Source organism: Salvelinus namaycush, chromosome 1 (assembly GCF_016432855.1).
Source record: "Salvelinus namaycush isolate Seneca chromosome 1, SaNama_1.0, whole genome shotgun sequence".
Lineage (NCBI taxonomy): Eukaryota > Metazoa > Chordata > Actinopteri > Salmoniformes > Salmonidae > Salvelinus > Salvelinus namaycush.
Window position 1 is genome coordinate 64,216,152 of NC_052307.1, and position 16,412 is coordinate 64,232,563.

Here is a 16,412-nt window from a genome sequence, read left to right on the forward strand (position 1 = left end):
GTTTTAAAATTACCTAACATACAGCCTAAAATCCTTAAAAAATATGCAATATTTAAATATTATAATACATGAAATGAGGAGAGAAAGAAGTAGGCTCAATGTATTATTGTGTGCATTGTTGACGGTAGTCCACTGCTCCTATGTCATCACACGTTATCTACCCTCAAATGTTTTGAACATCCCACAATGCATTGCTGTGCGCATGTTGTGATCATAGATATCAGCTGTGCCTGTGGGATGAAAATTAAGACCATATGAAGGTCAGAGATGCAGTCCGAGATTGTTTGCTATGATGGATGACGAGGAGGAGACTTGGCTGACAATTGTGGCACGTATTGGGAGCATGGAGTGGCCAGAGATAGCCAGACTACTAAATTGGGCTAAGGAACAGAAGATGGGCTATCAGTGCATGTTCTGCAAGCAGCACTGCAGATGAAGCCATGGCATGAGCGTGGTGAACGGTTAGACGTGGTTATGGAGGAGGAAGAGCCGAGTGCAGTGGGAAGATGTGTGTTGAGGAAGAATGGCACCAAGTACAAACCGTATTCTGCTGTGTCTGATGGCTCAGAAAGTGAACCCAAGGATGAATTACCTGTGGTGGCATGTGAGGTGAAGACCTCCGATCCTTGCTCCGATGGTCATGCAAAGGAAGATTCTGGCCCAGTGGGAGTGAGATTTTTTGAGAAAGTGGATCCTGCCTTTTGGCTGATCCATGTGTAGTCTCAGGCTGGGTAGAAAATAAGTTGGGTAATGTTAAATCGGTGAAGATATTATCGGTGGGGAAAAACGGTCAATTGTGGGGGTGCCTGTGTTGCTGGGGATCAGAAGTGCCTGGTGCGAGAGAGACAGGCTGAAGTTGCCAGGGTCAAAGTAGAACAGAAGGTGTCACGCTGAGGCAGGGAAGAGCGTAGAGGATGATGGATCAAGGGTGAGTAGTAGGCTTAGGCCAATACAGAGTGATTTGAATTTGTGCTTCAGTAAGGTTGGCTTCTTAGCATTCATTGCCATGGTTATCAATTTGTACCGCAGAAATGGAATGTAAATCACAGAAGTTAGATGTTGTGGTGGCAGTACTTGGGTGTATAAGGTTTTACTGCGGAAGAGATACAAGGTGTGTTGAACCAGAGTCCGGTCCTCCCAGGCCGTCGGACTGGTGTAGGATCAGTTAGGGTCAAAGTAGTGGAATGAGGTGGTGATTATTATATATATATTTTTTTTAATTAAATAGGTGTAGGGTTAGTTGGTGGTGCATTTTTTTTCTTCCTTTCTCCAATTTTTTTGTGTTACAAAAATTGACATGATGACCACACACTACCGCACAGTAGGTGGCAGCATGCACAAACAAAATGTGCGAACTTCATTATACCGAAGAAGAAGAAGCTGTGCCTGTGTATCGCTGCAGTGCATTGGCAAAGCGACAGCAACGCAGGATTGTAGCTGCTCGGGGCTGCTGAGCAAATACCATCTCAGGCCGGGTTGGATAGGACCCTATCGCAGTTTCTATCATTTGAAAATTATATATAGATCGACTGGAGAGTGTTTTAAATTTAAGTGGATCAGATTGTAACCAAGCCATTTGGGCTTATTTAAACATTTTATATAGGCTATTTGTTTTGTATTCATTTAAATGACCTCGACTCTCACCAATGGTGTAAGCTGTGTTCATCTCTACATGGGTAAACAATTTTGATCATCGGGTATTTTGTTATTTATTTTAAATCATTTTTTAAGTGATATTGTTGTACTCTCGAAAGGGAGTCCCTTTACGGAATACAGCTGGATTGCATAGGGGAATCTTCCAAATCTGTCTGGGCTAGGAGGAGATTCGATTTTTTTCCAACCGGGAGTGGGGGATAATATGTCCAGGCGAAAACAGAACAACCCCTTCAAAGTTAATTGTAGGTATCTCAGGTATTGTAAATGCCATTTTTACTTGTTGAAAAGTAGTGAGGAGGATCATTTCCATCCCTCTAACTAGACAATTGTTTTCGCCACCGTTGCAATTGTGAACTGTAAGACAATGTGTCAATCACCATCGTTGATACAAGCGCCTGATACAATGTTTTAGTTCAACCTATGTGGCGCGTAGACGTCAACATTTTTATAATTTTGATGATACATTGAATCACCGCGCGTGACACCGACGACTGTCTGTATCTTCGAACCAAAAAAATGATCATGAACCATTATTAGGCTACTAATACTATGATATTAATATTTGTATGGAGATGACAACCTCACAATTGCATGCGCAGGTCGTTTTCTCTAAGGGAAACAATTCAGATAGTTATTTCCATGTGTTTACCGGCGCTTATATTGGTGGTTTTTAATTACATTCTTTGTTTGAGGCAACATGAAAACCTGCTGTGGCATGCTTTTTTCAACTCTTGTTTTGAGAGTACGATATAGCCTACCAATGTAAATGAAAATAAATAATGTTAGTCTTGAGATTTGGACAGATTTCACCCTTCTTGGTCTCAGAATCCATTTAAGATGTTGTCCCTCATATAATGTCAGTTTAAACTAGGTACAACATGCTTTTGCGTTGACTGTACTTTCTGTTTCTCTGGATAAGCTCTCACATTGACATCTCAGATTCAGATACAGAACCAGTACAGCCAGTGGAGAATAGCAATGTCGGTCATACTACTAGCATTGTCAATGCCTGGGGCCAAAATAAGAGACCATATATATATATATTTTAAATGGAAAGGTGCACTGCTTGGTTTCTGTAATCAGAGCCCATTAAACACGTTTCGTTAATCTATTTTTACGTTTCTGTTCCATAAGTGCTGTTGTGTCTCTGTCATAGTCACCAGCTTAGGGGAGGGTGTTTTTAAGTGTCACTGACTACTTTGGCTATCTGCAAGAAACATTCCTCCAATTCCAATGGGAGACTACTCCAGAGCAGGTATAGTCTAGGTACTACAGGTTTGGTAGCTGTGTAGTTGCCTGACAAACATTTCTACTGATGGTGATGTCCTTTTCCTATGCATGCTAAAAGGTCAAACTGAGTGCATGATGAATTGGCCTGCTGATCCTTCACAGTGTAGGCTACTGGATGCCTGAGGACGCATAAGTCCACCCAAGGGGATCGAACCCAACAATACAGTGAGGTGACCATGTAGCCTTTAGGGTCCTTTTCTAAACATAGGCGAGGCTAGTTTGTTTAAATATGGTGTAGAAATACGTATTGTTCTAATGGCCTCAATAATCCCTATATGCTAACAACATCTGTCACGGGAAACAGTAACACAGTAAGGATGCATGATGTGCTGATAGACGTATTGGTCCATAGAACTCTGTTGTTCAAACACAGTATAGTAAAACAACAACATACATTATCAATCTTAAGGCGTTTTTTGGGGGGCTTCTAAAGTGACGTCTCCAAGCTTCACGTACAACTTCTGACTGATAGTTATGAAATAACAACAGTCTTTTTTTATTACCCTCAGAATGAACAAGACTTTTGCACTTTCCTATGACCACAGTTGGTCCAAGACAAATTCACACACACACATACCACATAGGTTATAAAATGATAATAGGCCATTTTTTTAACCCACCATCTAATTAAATATTATAATAATCCTTAAAAGTGGTGTGTGTGTGTCCTGAACTGATGTGAAATGTCCCTCAATGTAGAGCAAACTTTACCAGCATGGGAAAACTAATCAGCTAGCCTGTCTGAGCCAATCATGGCTGGGGTAGAGGGAAAGCATAGCAGGGGAAACAGCAGCTCTGTTAGAAGTCTCATTAGCCCTGAAAGGGTTAGTGACGATAAACAGGTCTGTTTTGATAGCATGCGTTCAGGTTGTATCAGAATAGTCTTCATTGTGGATCTATAATGTATCATCTTCACAACACACATGCTTGAGGAAGCCATACAGATGGGTCATTTTGTGTTGATTTGTCTGAGAGCAGAGTTGGGTCATTTCAGACACTTCACTGGGGAGGAGGGCTCCACAGAGAGGGAGGGATTCTGGAGAAAAGGGGTGATGGCGGTTTCCTCCGTCTTGCCTTAATTAAATACCAGGCCGCCAATTAGGCGAAGTGAGAAATGATCTGGGAGTCTGGGATTATCTGATGTCTGTGTTTCACCATTCCCATGGTCCTGAACACCACAGTGCCTGTACATGGATGGAAGGCAGGGGCCCCAGCACTTCCTAGAGATTCAGACAGTATTTTGTGTGTGTGTGTGGCATCTGTCTGTGTGTGTTGGAGCAGAGGGTGGGTAAAAAAGAGGGGAGCTTGAATTCAACAGGAGCCCCATTGCTTAGTGTTTGAGTAGAGTTTTGGCATTCTCTCTTTTGTCTGTTTTGTTTTGTCCCCCTTTCCTCCTCCTCTCTCCCTCTGTGTCTGTTGGCTGATGAGTTTGTCTTTGTCTGGATTCAGTCAGACACTGCGTCACCTCCTGCCTACAGACACGCAGACTCAGAGATAACATCAGAGTGGCAGAGACATGGGGAGGGAGGGCGGGTGGGAGAAGAGAGACAGATGTACAGACAGAGCCTAGCAGTGGGGGATGGGTAGCTCTCACATCAATCATTGGCTGTGTGCCGTGGAGCCAGTCTGTAGCAGTTCATAGTTCAACAATCAGACCCACTCTACCAATGCTAATGAGTGCCTGAATCACTATGGGAAATGTGCCCAAACTATTTTCACATACTATACTCCGCTAAAAAGTTAATGCAGGAATGACAGCCCTGTGAAGATTAGAGGGGAGTTTTTTTTTAATGATATATTTTATTCCTCAACCCTCTCGCACACAGACCATGCTCCTCAGTGGTGTGTTACTCCAGGATTAGAACAGAGGCTGTAATTACCTCTGCCAGCCTCAGGTAACTGAGTGGAAAGACTGGACAGGAAGGGGAGGGGCAATTCTTTGCATTCAGAAGCAGAGGGTGATAACTGGAGGGCTATGGAACCTAAACTGTTGCAGTTTAAATATATTTTTCCCTTCGAGAGATATTAAAATGATCAAAATAAAACCTCCCGTTAACATATACTGATGACAGGAATGAGTGTACTGTCACTAACAACTGGAGAGGTCCTGTGCTCCCATTCCAACCGTGTCAAGCTTGGGTGTAGATCGGAGGGGAATTGGGATACTAATGCAATGAGCAGAGATGCTGTAAAATGCTGAGCGCCATGTGAGGGGTTTAAGCAGATACATATGGGCTCCTTGGTATGAGGCATTGGCCTCCCCCTCAGAGCTGCTGGTATGGATATAGAACAGTCAGAGCTGCGTATGAGCAGGGAGGACAGAGGGTGAGCCAGGCTGTGCAGTGTGTGGGTGGTACTGAGAGAGGGAGATACAGTGCCTTGCAGGCTGCTAGTGGAAAGGAGTGCAGGCTGCTTCCCCCTGGGACTGCAGCATGCCTGGATAAGCGTGTATGTTCGTTCTGCTTCTGTGAAAATTGGGGTCTGGTTGTGTGTGAGTACATGTGTCAATGTGCGCTTCTGCGATGTGTTGATGCAGCATTATATTGGCATGTCAGTGAATATGAAAGCATCCATGTCAACTGCATATAGGCTAGGTGAATGATTGTGTTTAAAGGTTTAGGCCTTTCATGTATTCTATGTTGTGTTTGTATAACCGTCTTGTGCTAGTGTATTATAGCAGCTATGATGGGTTTATGTGTGTAGCTACGACTCCTTTAATGCTGGATAGGCTTGCTATTCTAATCTGAAGCACTTTCTTCAGTATGCTAAGTGTGGTAGATTGCTTGGATTTTGTGGCTAGTCAGCACCTACACCAGGTAACTGAAGTGCAGGCTACACACCAGGCTCTCTGGTGTTTATGCCCTCCATGTTAAATATTACAGGTCTGTGCTCTAGAAATGTCTTCCCCTGACTTCATGATCACGCTCCGCCTTGCACTACTGACCTGTCAATCTTCTGTTCCAGGGCTGTCATTCCTATGCCTAGCACGTTTTACCTCCAAGGCTTTGTCTACTGGCTGTATTTTCCTGCATTGTCTTGTAATATATCAACTGTCTTTTTATACACACCTGACTCAAATTAATATATATTTGTTTTTATGTCATTGAGGATTGCCTCAATCAAGATTACGATGGGAAAGTGACCGCCCATTTTGCCTCGGTTCCTCGATCTTCCGGTTTTTGAATGGGCTTTAAGATTATACAACCAAATTCCCAAATGCTGTCATTTAAGATATACAATTATATTCTTATTTGTGTATTTAATTTACTTCTACCTGACCTTTTAAGATGTTCAATTGCATCCTGTTTGCGTGTGTGTTGCGTTTCAAGAACATAAGAAAAACTAAAGTCGACATGTAGTGGTCACACTTTCCCATCCTAGCCACTCTTATTTTTGAACGTTGCTATGGGCACAGCCAAACAACGGAAGTGATGGATTCGACTTCCGCTTTACTTCTCTACTGCAGCTCGCCGGTGGCAAATTTGCCAATGTCAATTATTTGAAGGAGACATTTTATAGTGTACAGTATAAAAGTTAAGTAAACGAGTACATAAGTGTAATTTTACATGGATTTCATCCACGTTCTCCATTAGCTAGACCTACTAGGCTAGTTCTGTTGTGATAATAACGTTAGTTGTGTTGTCAGAGTTAAGGGCCAGGCACAAAGCCAATAACTATAATGATAAACTATAGGCTACATAACTATAACACGTTGGTGAGCATCCACACTAGAGGAAAGTTCTTATTGTTCTGAAGTCCTACACCTGTCAATCAACTGATTAACGCAGCCTACTGCACGCTGTCTATTAATAAGGTGACCATGAGTTCTCTAACCACAGATACTGGTTCAGACCAGTGCTTTCAGGGTGTGTTCATTGTCATAGTGACAACTGCAAATAATACGTCAATGTAGGCCTAATGTAAAACAATATAATAACTCCTACTGTATTTAAATGTAGCATTTCAACAACAAACGCCATATTGCCTGCATATCTATTACACCATTGCTCAAGTAGTTTGCAAGTGACTTCCATTTTTCTAATGGTTATCAATTTCTTTGGGTCTTATTTTTCACTGTGCTCATCTCTCTGTCCTGTGCAACTATTTGCAATGCAACAGTGTTATCATAATAAGTGGCCAAAAGTAATCACACCAATGCACTTTCTCTCCTCAACAATCTGCAGGTACTGCAGGATTTTGTTCCAACTAGGCACCACACCTGACCAGCTGAGCTAATTGATCAGTTCAATGTTTGTCTAAATTCAACACACCTGATCCTCCAGGTCAATTAAATAATAAACATGAAGTAACTGCGGCACTCCAGGACCAGTGTTGTCTACCCCTGCTATAGCCTGTTGTGAATGGGAACAGCTGGAAAGAGAGGCTGGTAATGTGTAGCTGACGTAACTTCGGTGGAAGTCGTGACAGTAATAAGCTAAATATTAGCTAGATATTAGCTAGATATTAGTGCTATAAGCTAAATATTTACCAGTCAAAGTGCAAGAAAAAAAGTGTTACTGTTATCATTTGAGTGCACAGTTATTGTCCATGTGATGTAGGCTAATTTGAATAACACCTCAAACGTCCGATTTTGTAAAAAGATAACTGCATATGGTTATGCCTGGTTATGCAACCATTTGGATCAGTTTGGGACTATTCTCAACAGTTAAGAAGGTCCAGAAAGGTACATAAGCAGGCCACTCGTGTGTTCTGTCAGGATGTAGCCCAGTGTTAAGCTAGGCCTACTATAGGAAAATATGGGCTTCTCCTTTCCAACTCCCTGCCCGTTCTTAATGCTGTAGCCTATTTTACATTCCGCAAGCATGCATCTCTCTAATAGGCTATTAGTAGGCTAAAGAAAATAAGTCGAAATAAGTGTCCAACAAGCTTTTGTAGTATGGCTCTTTCTGGGACCCCACAAGATGTAAGAGGAAGAGACCCCAGGTGCGTAATTGCGCAACAGACAGACAGTCTACATCCCATGCCTGTCTCCTAAATTAGAAGCGTATGCATATTAACCCGTAATTCATAAGCTCAATGTTAGGCTTAATACTGCAGTGAATATATACAGTCAATTTACAAAAGGAAAAACAAGTTTATCAGATAAGGAAATCATAGGTAGTCTACACTGTGCTATTGAGGCTGCGCTGAGTGCTCTCCCTCCCAGTCCTCTGGTACCAGCTGGAAAAGCTACCCTATTTGTTTTTTTAGGGACAATAAATGTATCCTACCTAGGCTACAACAACACAATGTAATGAAGAATTGTATTGTTTTCAATTGAGTACATAACCTCTAGTCTAGGCTGTAGGCTATTCACTGTAGTTTGTCATTTGAGTAATGCTCAAAAGCCTAGCGTTTTTAATGTTCATTTAGAAATGGCTGCATCTAGCTTGCCTGATTGGCAACCATTTGAACCATTTGGATCAGTTATGGGTTTTTACTCAGCTGTTAGCCTACAAGGTCCAGGCACATTAGCAGGCCAGTAATATGGTGTATTTCGTTCAGGATTTATCAGCGAAAAGAAACATGCTAATGCAGGGATTTCTAGTGGCTCGAATATGAATTATGATAAGGAAGTTGTTTCTGCATTTGGCTTCCGTGTTTTAAGTGTTTGAAAATCAGGTGGATTTGCCTAGAGTTAAATTGGGCCACCCCTCCCTCGGATGGTCTTATCATCTCCCTGTGACTCCTCTGTTCACAGGGCCCTTCCACAGCACCGGCTTTGCAGGCCCCCTCCACACTATTAACATGGATGGCAGGGACGATTTCATTGAGGACACCGAATGCCACAGCAACAATTCCCAACAGGACAGCATTTCAGGTAGGCATTTAGGGCATTTCCCTGACCCTAATGTGACATACTCTCTGTAGGGGGTGTCGTGAGAGAATATGACTAGCTCTGTGTTCTGTTGTCTGTCTATATTGATAGGGCTGTGTTTGCCTCCATAGAAGACAGTGATAGCGACCTGGACAACCACGACTCATCCTCCAACACCTCAGCTGACGACCACATGACCTCCACCAAGAGAACACACCACAGGGGAGTTAAAGAAGTGAGTGTCACTGTCAGGGTTACCCATGGAGGGGTGTTCTCTCCTCCTAGCACTGTGTGGTCACTGAGTGCGGGCCTGCCTGGTTGCTGATTCACACATGCACTTCCTTCCTGATTTGTGTTCTACAGATCTCAGGGTCATCTGGCCCTCTAGACTTATGTGGAAAGGTTATTGCCCCACCCCGCACTGTCCATTTCCAGAATTATGTTATTCAATAATCCTACAGAAAGAGATGCAGCACAAGAATACGTCTGAATACATTGCGTTTGTAAATTGTAAACTGGCGATTCACAGAATATCCTCACACTTTCAGACCCCAGAAACAGAAAGCATCTCAGGTTGTGTGGTGTGATTCACACCCATAGCAGAGTCATACAGTGTGTCATAGTGACAGTCAATTAGTCACTGGGGGCCTGAGGGTAATTCTCTCTCATACTCTCAACCACACACACACAGAACCTTATGACCTACCACTCAGGATTCTTGCTCCCAGGACCAGCCATAGAGGTACTGTAGAGAGGATGAGCATATCCACCCTTTAGATGTACACATTAAATCCTCTTCTAATATTTACCCTACATTCTCAGTGTAGGCAGAACCACCATTACATAACTTACTGTATTATTACACAATCATTAGCATACATATTACGGATGAAGCAGATCTGTATGGTAGCTCCACATAGCATCCACAGTATCTGGGTGTACAGTAGTACTGATGCCTCTGTGTTTCTCAGGAGAGCGAGGAGGGGGCCGACCTGATGAACAGCTGTGTGTGTCCTCTGTGCACCCTGGAGTTCAGCAGCCCCGAGCAGCTCATCACACACGTCTACCAGGTGAGGACAGTACAGTACCAGACAGCCCACCATGGCACCAAGTATTCAGACGGGGCCAAAGCCTCCTTGGCTTCAGCGGTTGGATCAGGGGGATAATGGGCTAGGGGTAGACAATTACCTTTAAACCTCCTATGAGCTACTGTCATCACCACCCTGAAGAGGGAAGGATAATTCTGATCCAGTCATGTGATCAGTCTCTGGGTTATGTGTCAAACCTAAGGTTTGGATGTTTCAACTTGTTTTAAGTTATCAGTGTCTAACTGAGCCAGAATTACACGTTTACCACCAAACCACTTCCTCCTTCCATTCGTGTTCTTTCTCACATGATGGTGGAGTGTTAACCACATACGTTTATGCCACAATTGTAGATATGAGTATTCTTAGATATGCACTGTTGGGGTTTGTCCTCACTTTTAGGTTGCTTATAAAATACACTGACAAACAAAGAGAACCATTGTGCTTTACCTAATTAAATAACTATAACTCTGTCTGTCTGTGTGGAGCAGCACACATCGTTGATGGGCAGCAGTAAGAACTACGTGTGCCCAGTGTGTGGGCGCACGCTCAGCTCGCCAGGCTCCCTGGGGCGCCACCTTCTCATCCACTCTGAGGACCGCCTCTCCAACTGTGCTGTGTGTGGGACACGCTTCACCAACACCAACAACTTCAACAGGTCTGTGCCTCCTCCACCACTGTAACTGACAATTAACCTGTAAGTCTATGTCGTTGTTTTTTGTTTTTGTTTTTTGTTTACGTGTTTGCTATGCAGGGGAAATGATAAGACAAGCGGAACTATGTGACTAAGAACTGTTGTAACGGAGATTATTATCGTAGCAACACACCGTTGGAGTGAAGGCAATCCCACGCTGTGTTAGCTAAGTTTTCATGTCTTCGGGTATAGTTCGTAAAGGTTGAATTGTGTATGTTAGGAACGTTATAATAATTAACGTTATAATAATTAAGGATGAAGCGTGAATTCATGCCAGGAATAATAAGTGTGAAGTTTTTGATTTCCTCCCTTCTGTAATAAGCAGCCAATGAGGTATTTTTCCTTTATTCATGTGTTTAATCTGATACTGTTATAGCTCCGGCTAAACTGTTTATGTATGTAAGCACTTCAGAGTTATATAAAGCTAATAAGTCACTCGTAAGACAAGAAAGTTGTAAGAGTCTGCTTAACCCTATTTTCATTTATTTTATAGTTCTCACGGAAGGTGATAATTCTGACTAAAACTACAGAATAAAGCCGCCAGTTAAGATCAAGGAACGGTTGTGCTCGTGGTTACTGGAGGGAGCTACAACCACTACTACCTAATTTCAGTCCTATACCCTAGTATAGTGCTTCAGCCTTTCACACACACAATGACATGGGTTATCTACAGAGTTTAGAGAGTTAGGCTGTCTGTCTGAGCTAGCCTGTAACAGCTGTGTCCTGTAACTACTCACATCTCTGCCCCCCTACACAGGGAGAAGCTCAGAGAGGTCCTGAACACAGGCAGCAGTATGGAATGCAGCAGCGGAGATGAGAACTGTTCCATGTCCCGGTCTCTCTCCAGCAGCCCCATGGGCAACCCCGGTCATGGCCTGGGACACGGCCACGGGCCCGGCCACAACCAAGGACACAACCCTGGCCGTGGCACAGGCCACATCCCGGGACACAGCCACGGCCCGGCATACAACCCCGGCCACAACCAAGGACATGGACATGGCCCAGGACACAACCATGGCCAAGGTCTCGGACACCTCCCAGGCCACCCACTCCCCTCACTGCACCACAGCCTCCTCTCTTCACCCCCCTCCTTCCCTGACACCCTCAGCCCCTCACCAGGCCTACCCCTGCTGCCAGACATCCTGAGCCCCATGCCTGTGCACCCGGCCGGAGTGCTGCTGGTGTGCAACAGCTGTGTGGCCTACCAGCAGCTGGTGGACGCCCAGTCTCCCATGAGGAAGTGGGCCATGCGCAGGAAGAACGAGCCGGTGGAGGCACGCATGCACCGTCTAGAGCGCGAGCGCTCCGCCAAGAAGACCAAGCGGGAGCACGAGTCGCCCGAGGAGCGGGAGCTGCGACGACTTCGGGACCGCGAAGCCAAGCGGATGCAGAGGCTGCAGGAGACAGAGGAGCAACGGACACGGAGGCTTCTGCGCGACAGGGAGGCCATGCGGATGAAGAGGGCCAACGAGACGCCAGATAAGAGGCAGACCAGGCTGATCCGTGAGAGAGAGGCCAAGAGACTGAAACGGCGGCTAGAGAAGATTGACCCCTCCCTGAGAGGTCAGATAGAGCATGATCCAGCTGCTATGGCTGCCCTGACGGCAGACATGAGCCTGTTCCAGTTCCCCTGCCCCATGCCTGTCCCCTCTCTGGACAACAGCCTCTTCATGAAGCTGCCCTAGCAGGACCAGGTCACTGGGGGCAGCACACTGGGCCACTAACAGTTACAATGACCTCTCCACTACGCCTATGGGTTGAGAAGGCCACAGATGGAACCATTCCATGCTGGTTGAAATTCCAGCAGCTTCTGTGTCCAACAACTTGATACCCGAACTCCTGTGTCAACAAATAACATTAATTTATTACAGACTAGCAGGAAATAAGAGCAGATTCAAGAATGTTTCACTAAATGGTAGGTATTGATAAAGCATGTTGTAAAGAGATTTGATCTGTTTTGGGGGCTAGCAGACTTTGACTTACCAGCCCATTGTGACAGGAGCAGTTACACCCTTCCATATTTTGCACATGGACCTTCAGTGATGGGAATGAGTCACATAGCCAATAGCTCTCCCCTCGCCTCTGGTCCCTTCTGCTAGCAAAGTCGCTGGAGTTTACCGGTAGCTACACCTCTCTCACACGCTGCCAACGTGGGTCTCTGCTCTGGCTAGCTCATATCCACCCAATCAACTACCTCAGTAAGGGCTGAGGCCGAGCCCTCTGTGGCCTACGTTCTGACTCCAAGCGTCTTTACACGTACACTACAGAAGAGAATGCGGGTTGTTTCCTTAGTTTGAGGGTGTGTTTATATCTTTAGGACGTATTCACAGCTCACCGGGAGAATATTCAACAGGACAGAACATTCAGTAAGACATAGTCCGAAATGTACGGTATAAAACGGGAACGATAGAAAACGGACCTGTCGTATACATCACATTTCTATCCGCTATGCTCTGAATATGCTGTACTATTTAATGAGCCCTGTTTTGAGCAACATTATCCTCCATTCCAGCACATTCTCTTCAACTCAAAATATACTGCCACTACTGTAGGTCTCTTTGCCTTTTATTAGTCACATTGACCTTCCTCAATCTGTTTTTCCCTCGTACCTTCAACACTCATAACCTTTGCCAAGTAGTTGGTAATAATTTCCTTTTTACTTTATGTATCTTCTGTTGCATTGACATTTTTGGCTCATCAAACCACAATCCTTGCTGCTGTTACTGTTCTGTACATGTTAGTTACCTCTAGGACATTTAGGACTCAACATGTGAACTGAGAGTGCTAATTTACTAGCATTTTTCTAAATGCCCCAAATTGTCATATTTCCTTCCTAACCAACGTATTGAAATATGCTCATACAGTTGAAGTCGGAAGTTTACATACTTAGGTTGGAGTCATTACAACTAGTTTTTCAACCACTCCACAAATTACTTGTTAACAAACTATAGTTCTGGCAAGTCGGTTAGGACATCTACTTTGTGCATGACACAAGTCATTTTTCCCCAAAAAAATTACAGACAGCTTATTTCACTTAGAATTCTGTATCACAATTCCAGTGGGTCAGAAGTTTACATACACTAAGTTGACTGTGCCTTTAAACGGCTTGGAAAATTCCAGAAAATTATGTCATGGTTTTAGACGCTTCTGATAGACTAATTTACATAATTTGAGACAATTGGAGGTGTACCTGTGGATGTATTTCAAGGCCTACCTTCAAACTCAGTGCCTCTTTGCTTGACATCATGGGGAAATCGGCCAAGACCGCAGAAAGAAAAAAAATCCACAAGTCTGGTTCATCCTTGGGAGCAATTTCCAAACACATGAAGGTACCACATTCATCTATACAAACAATAGTACACCAGTATAAACACCACGGGGCCACGCAGCCGTCATACCGTTCAGGAAGGAGACACTTTCTGTCTCCTAGAGATGAACGTACTTTGGTGCGAAAAGTGCAAATCAATCCCAGAACAACAGCAAAGGACCTTGTGAAGATGCTGGAGGAAACGCGTACAAAAGTATCTATATCCACAGTAAAACGAGGCCTATATCGACATAACCTGGAAGGCCGCTCAGCAAGGAAGAAGCCACTGCTCCAAAACCGCCATAAAAAAGCCAGACTACAGTTTGCAATTGCACATGGGGACAAAGATCATACTTTTTGGAGAAATGTCCCCTGGTCTGATGAAACAAAAATATAACTGTTTGGCAATAATGACCATCATTATGTTCGGAGGGAAAAGGGGGAGGCTTGTAAGCTGAACTCCATCCCAACCGTGAAGCATGGGGGTGGCAGCATCATGTTGTGAGGGTGCTTTGCTGCAGGAGGGACTGGTGCACTTCACAAAATAGATGGCATCATGAGGCAGGAAAATTATGTGGATATATTGAAGCAACATCTCAAGACATCAGTCAGGAAGTTAAAGCTTGGTCGCAAATGGGTCTTCCAAATGGGCAATGACCCCAAGCATACTTCCAAAGTTGTGGCAAAATGGCTTAAGGACAACAAAGTCAAGGTATTGGAATGGCCATCACAAAGCCCTGACCTCACTATAGAAAATTTGTGGGCAGAACTGAAAAAGCGTGTGCGAGCAAGGAGGCCTACAAACCTGACTCAGTTACACCAGCTCTGTCAGGAAGAAATGGGCCAAAATTCACCCAACTTATTGTGGGAAGCTTGTGGAAGGCTACCCGAAACATTTGACCCAAGTTAAACAATTTAAAGGCAATGCTACCAAATACTATTTGAGTGCATGTAGACGTCTAACCCACTGGGAATGTGATGAAAGAAATAAAAGCTGAAATAAATAATTCCCTCTATTATTCTGACATTTCACATTAAAATAAATTGGTGATCCTAACTGACCTAAGACAGGGAATTGTTACGAGGATTAAATGTCAGGAATTGTGAAAACTGAGTTTAAATGTATTTGGCTAAGGTGTATGTAAACTTCTGACTTCAACTGCTTGTGTCAGGGTAAAAGCTATATTTTGAATAACTAATCTTTGCATTTTTCCAGTGATCTCACTTTGCAGAGTTCCACTCTCCAATGAGCATGTTCTAGACTCATTATTAAACCCGTTGACCCTCGACCAGTTGGGAGAGATCTCTGGTCTTATGTTTCATTGACCTCATTCCAATTGATATTTATGCAACATGTGAATATATATTTTGTTTTAAAAAATTGGGGGATATTTTTTTTGTTTGGTATATAATAGATGAAAGTACACATTTTGCCATGTTTGGTTCTATACTGTATGTATTTGTTTTTTCCTTCTCTTTGGTCATATGTTCTCAATTTCTTGCCAAAGGTTACCTCCGATACGCAATGTTTCACAACTGAGCTCTGCAGACACATATTGACAATGTTACAGTACATGATTCGTTTTCTGGAGTATTCCTTAAGATGGGAACTAAGACCGGTTCTCAGTTTGAGCCACTACCAGGCTAAAGCCCACAACAGAATAGCATCCCGCTCAACAGGGAAAAGCTATTATATTCTAATTGTCCTTAAGAGTGTAGGAGCGGTTCAAACCTCTATGCAACAGTGCTGTTTATTCCAAGGGAAATTTGACTATTAAAACTATGCAGAGTGCAGGAAAAAACAAATGGACTCAAATGTATGGAATTGTGCAACTCAGGCGATGCAACTCAGTGAGGCCTCTTTGGCCATAGATTCAGCGCCCTGGTCCATGAACTTCTTTTCAGCAGGGTCATATCACTATCCTAATTTAAGATACACAGAGAGCAGAGCCATGCTCACGACAAAGTTGTCACACACGGTCATTATCTTTGCTACAAAATCTGTACCAACATTTCTGCCAAGTACTGAACGTATGGACACCTTTTCAATAATGAATACTGGGTATTCTGACTGATTTGAACTGGCAGCTGATATCATCCTCACACAGTGGAATAATGCAATGGAAAATGTGGAGTACGCTCTTCTCTGACATTAAAATACTACAAAAGGAAATTGTATCAACAGTTTCCCAGGTTCTGTTTGTGCTTTTGAACAGCACTGTCTAAAGCTCTGCCTAGCGTGACAGTCTGGATTAGGTTAACACTGCATGTCGTGAAACTGCATTTGTCCTAGAATGGTTCAATATGAGCTTGTATTCTACTGTTATTCTATGCCTGCCTGTTTTTGTTCAATTTAATTGAAAGATGTTCTTTGAACTTTGGCCTTTTTACTAGTCTATCAGGATATTCTCTTGATGTCCATGTTTACAAAGGAAATCCTTTTAAGAAGGCCAAAATCAATGAGGGTAAACAAAAGTGAAAAACAGAACACTTTATGCTCGTTCTGTTGTCACTGCTCAGAACGGTACTTTTACGGCAGCCGTTCTGCTACTGGATTAACAG

At 43.5% G+C, this 16,412-nt stretch overlaps 1 protein-coding gene across 1 annotated transcript; it reads left to right on the top strand.

The window, feature by feature from the left end:
* The first annotated feature begins 8,899 nt into the window (after positions 1 to 8,899).
* On the top strand, positions 8,900 to 13,434 carry LOC120056154 (zinc finger protein 821-like). The gene is made up of 4 exons (XM_039004367.1): positions 8,900 to 8,999; positions 9,736 to 9,834; positions 10,341 to 10,507; positions 11,301 to 13,434. The coding sequence occupies exons 1-4, from the start codon at positions 8,958 to 8,960 to the stop codon at positions 12,226 to 12,228; spliced, it is 1,236 nt and encodes a 411-aa protein (XP_038860295.1). The 5' UTR covers positions 8,900 to 8,957; the 3' UTR covers positions 12,229 to 13,434.
* The last annotated feature ends 2,978 nt before the right edge of the window (positions 13,435 to 16,412 follow it).

Bases quoted from the DNA above. Each gene is read 5' to 3' on its own strand.
- LOC120056154 (XM_039004367.1), top strand. From the start codon at position 8,958: ATGACCTCCACCAAGAGAACACACCACAGGGGAGTTAAAGAA. The intron at 9,835-10,340 runs GTGAGGACAGTA...TGTGTGGAGCAG, and splicing joins TCATCACACACGTCTACCAG to CACACATCGTTGATGGGCAG. The intron at 10,508-11,300 runs GTCTGTGCCTCC...CCCCCTACACAG, and splicing joins AACACCAACAACTTCAACAG to GGAGAAGCTCAGAGAGGTCC.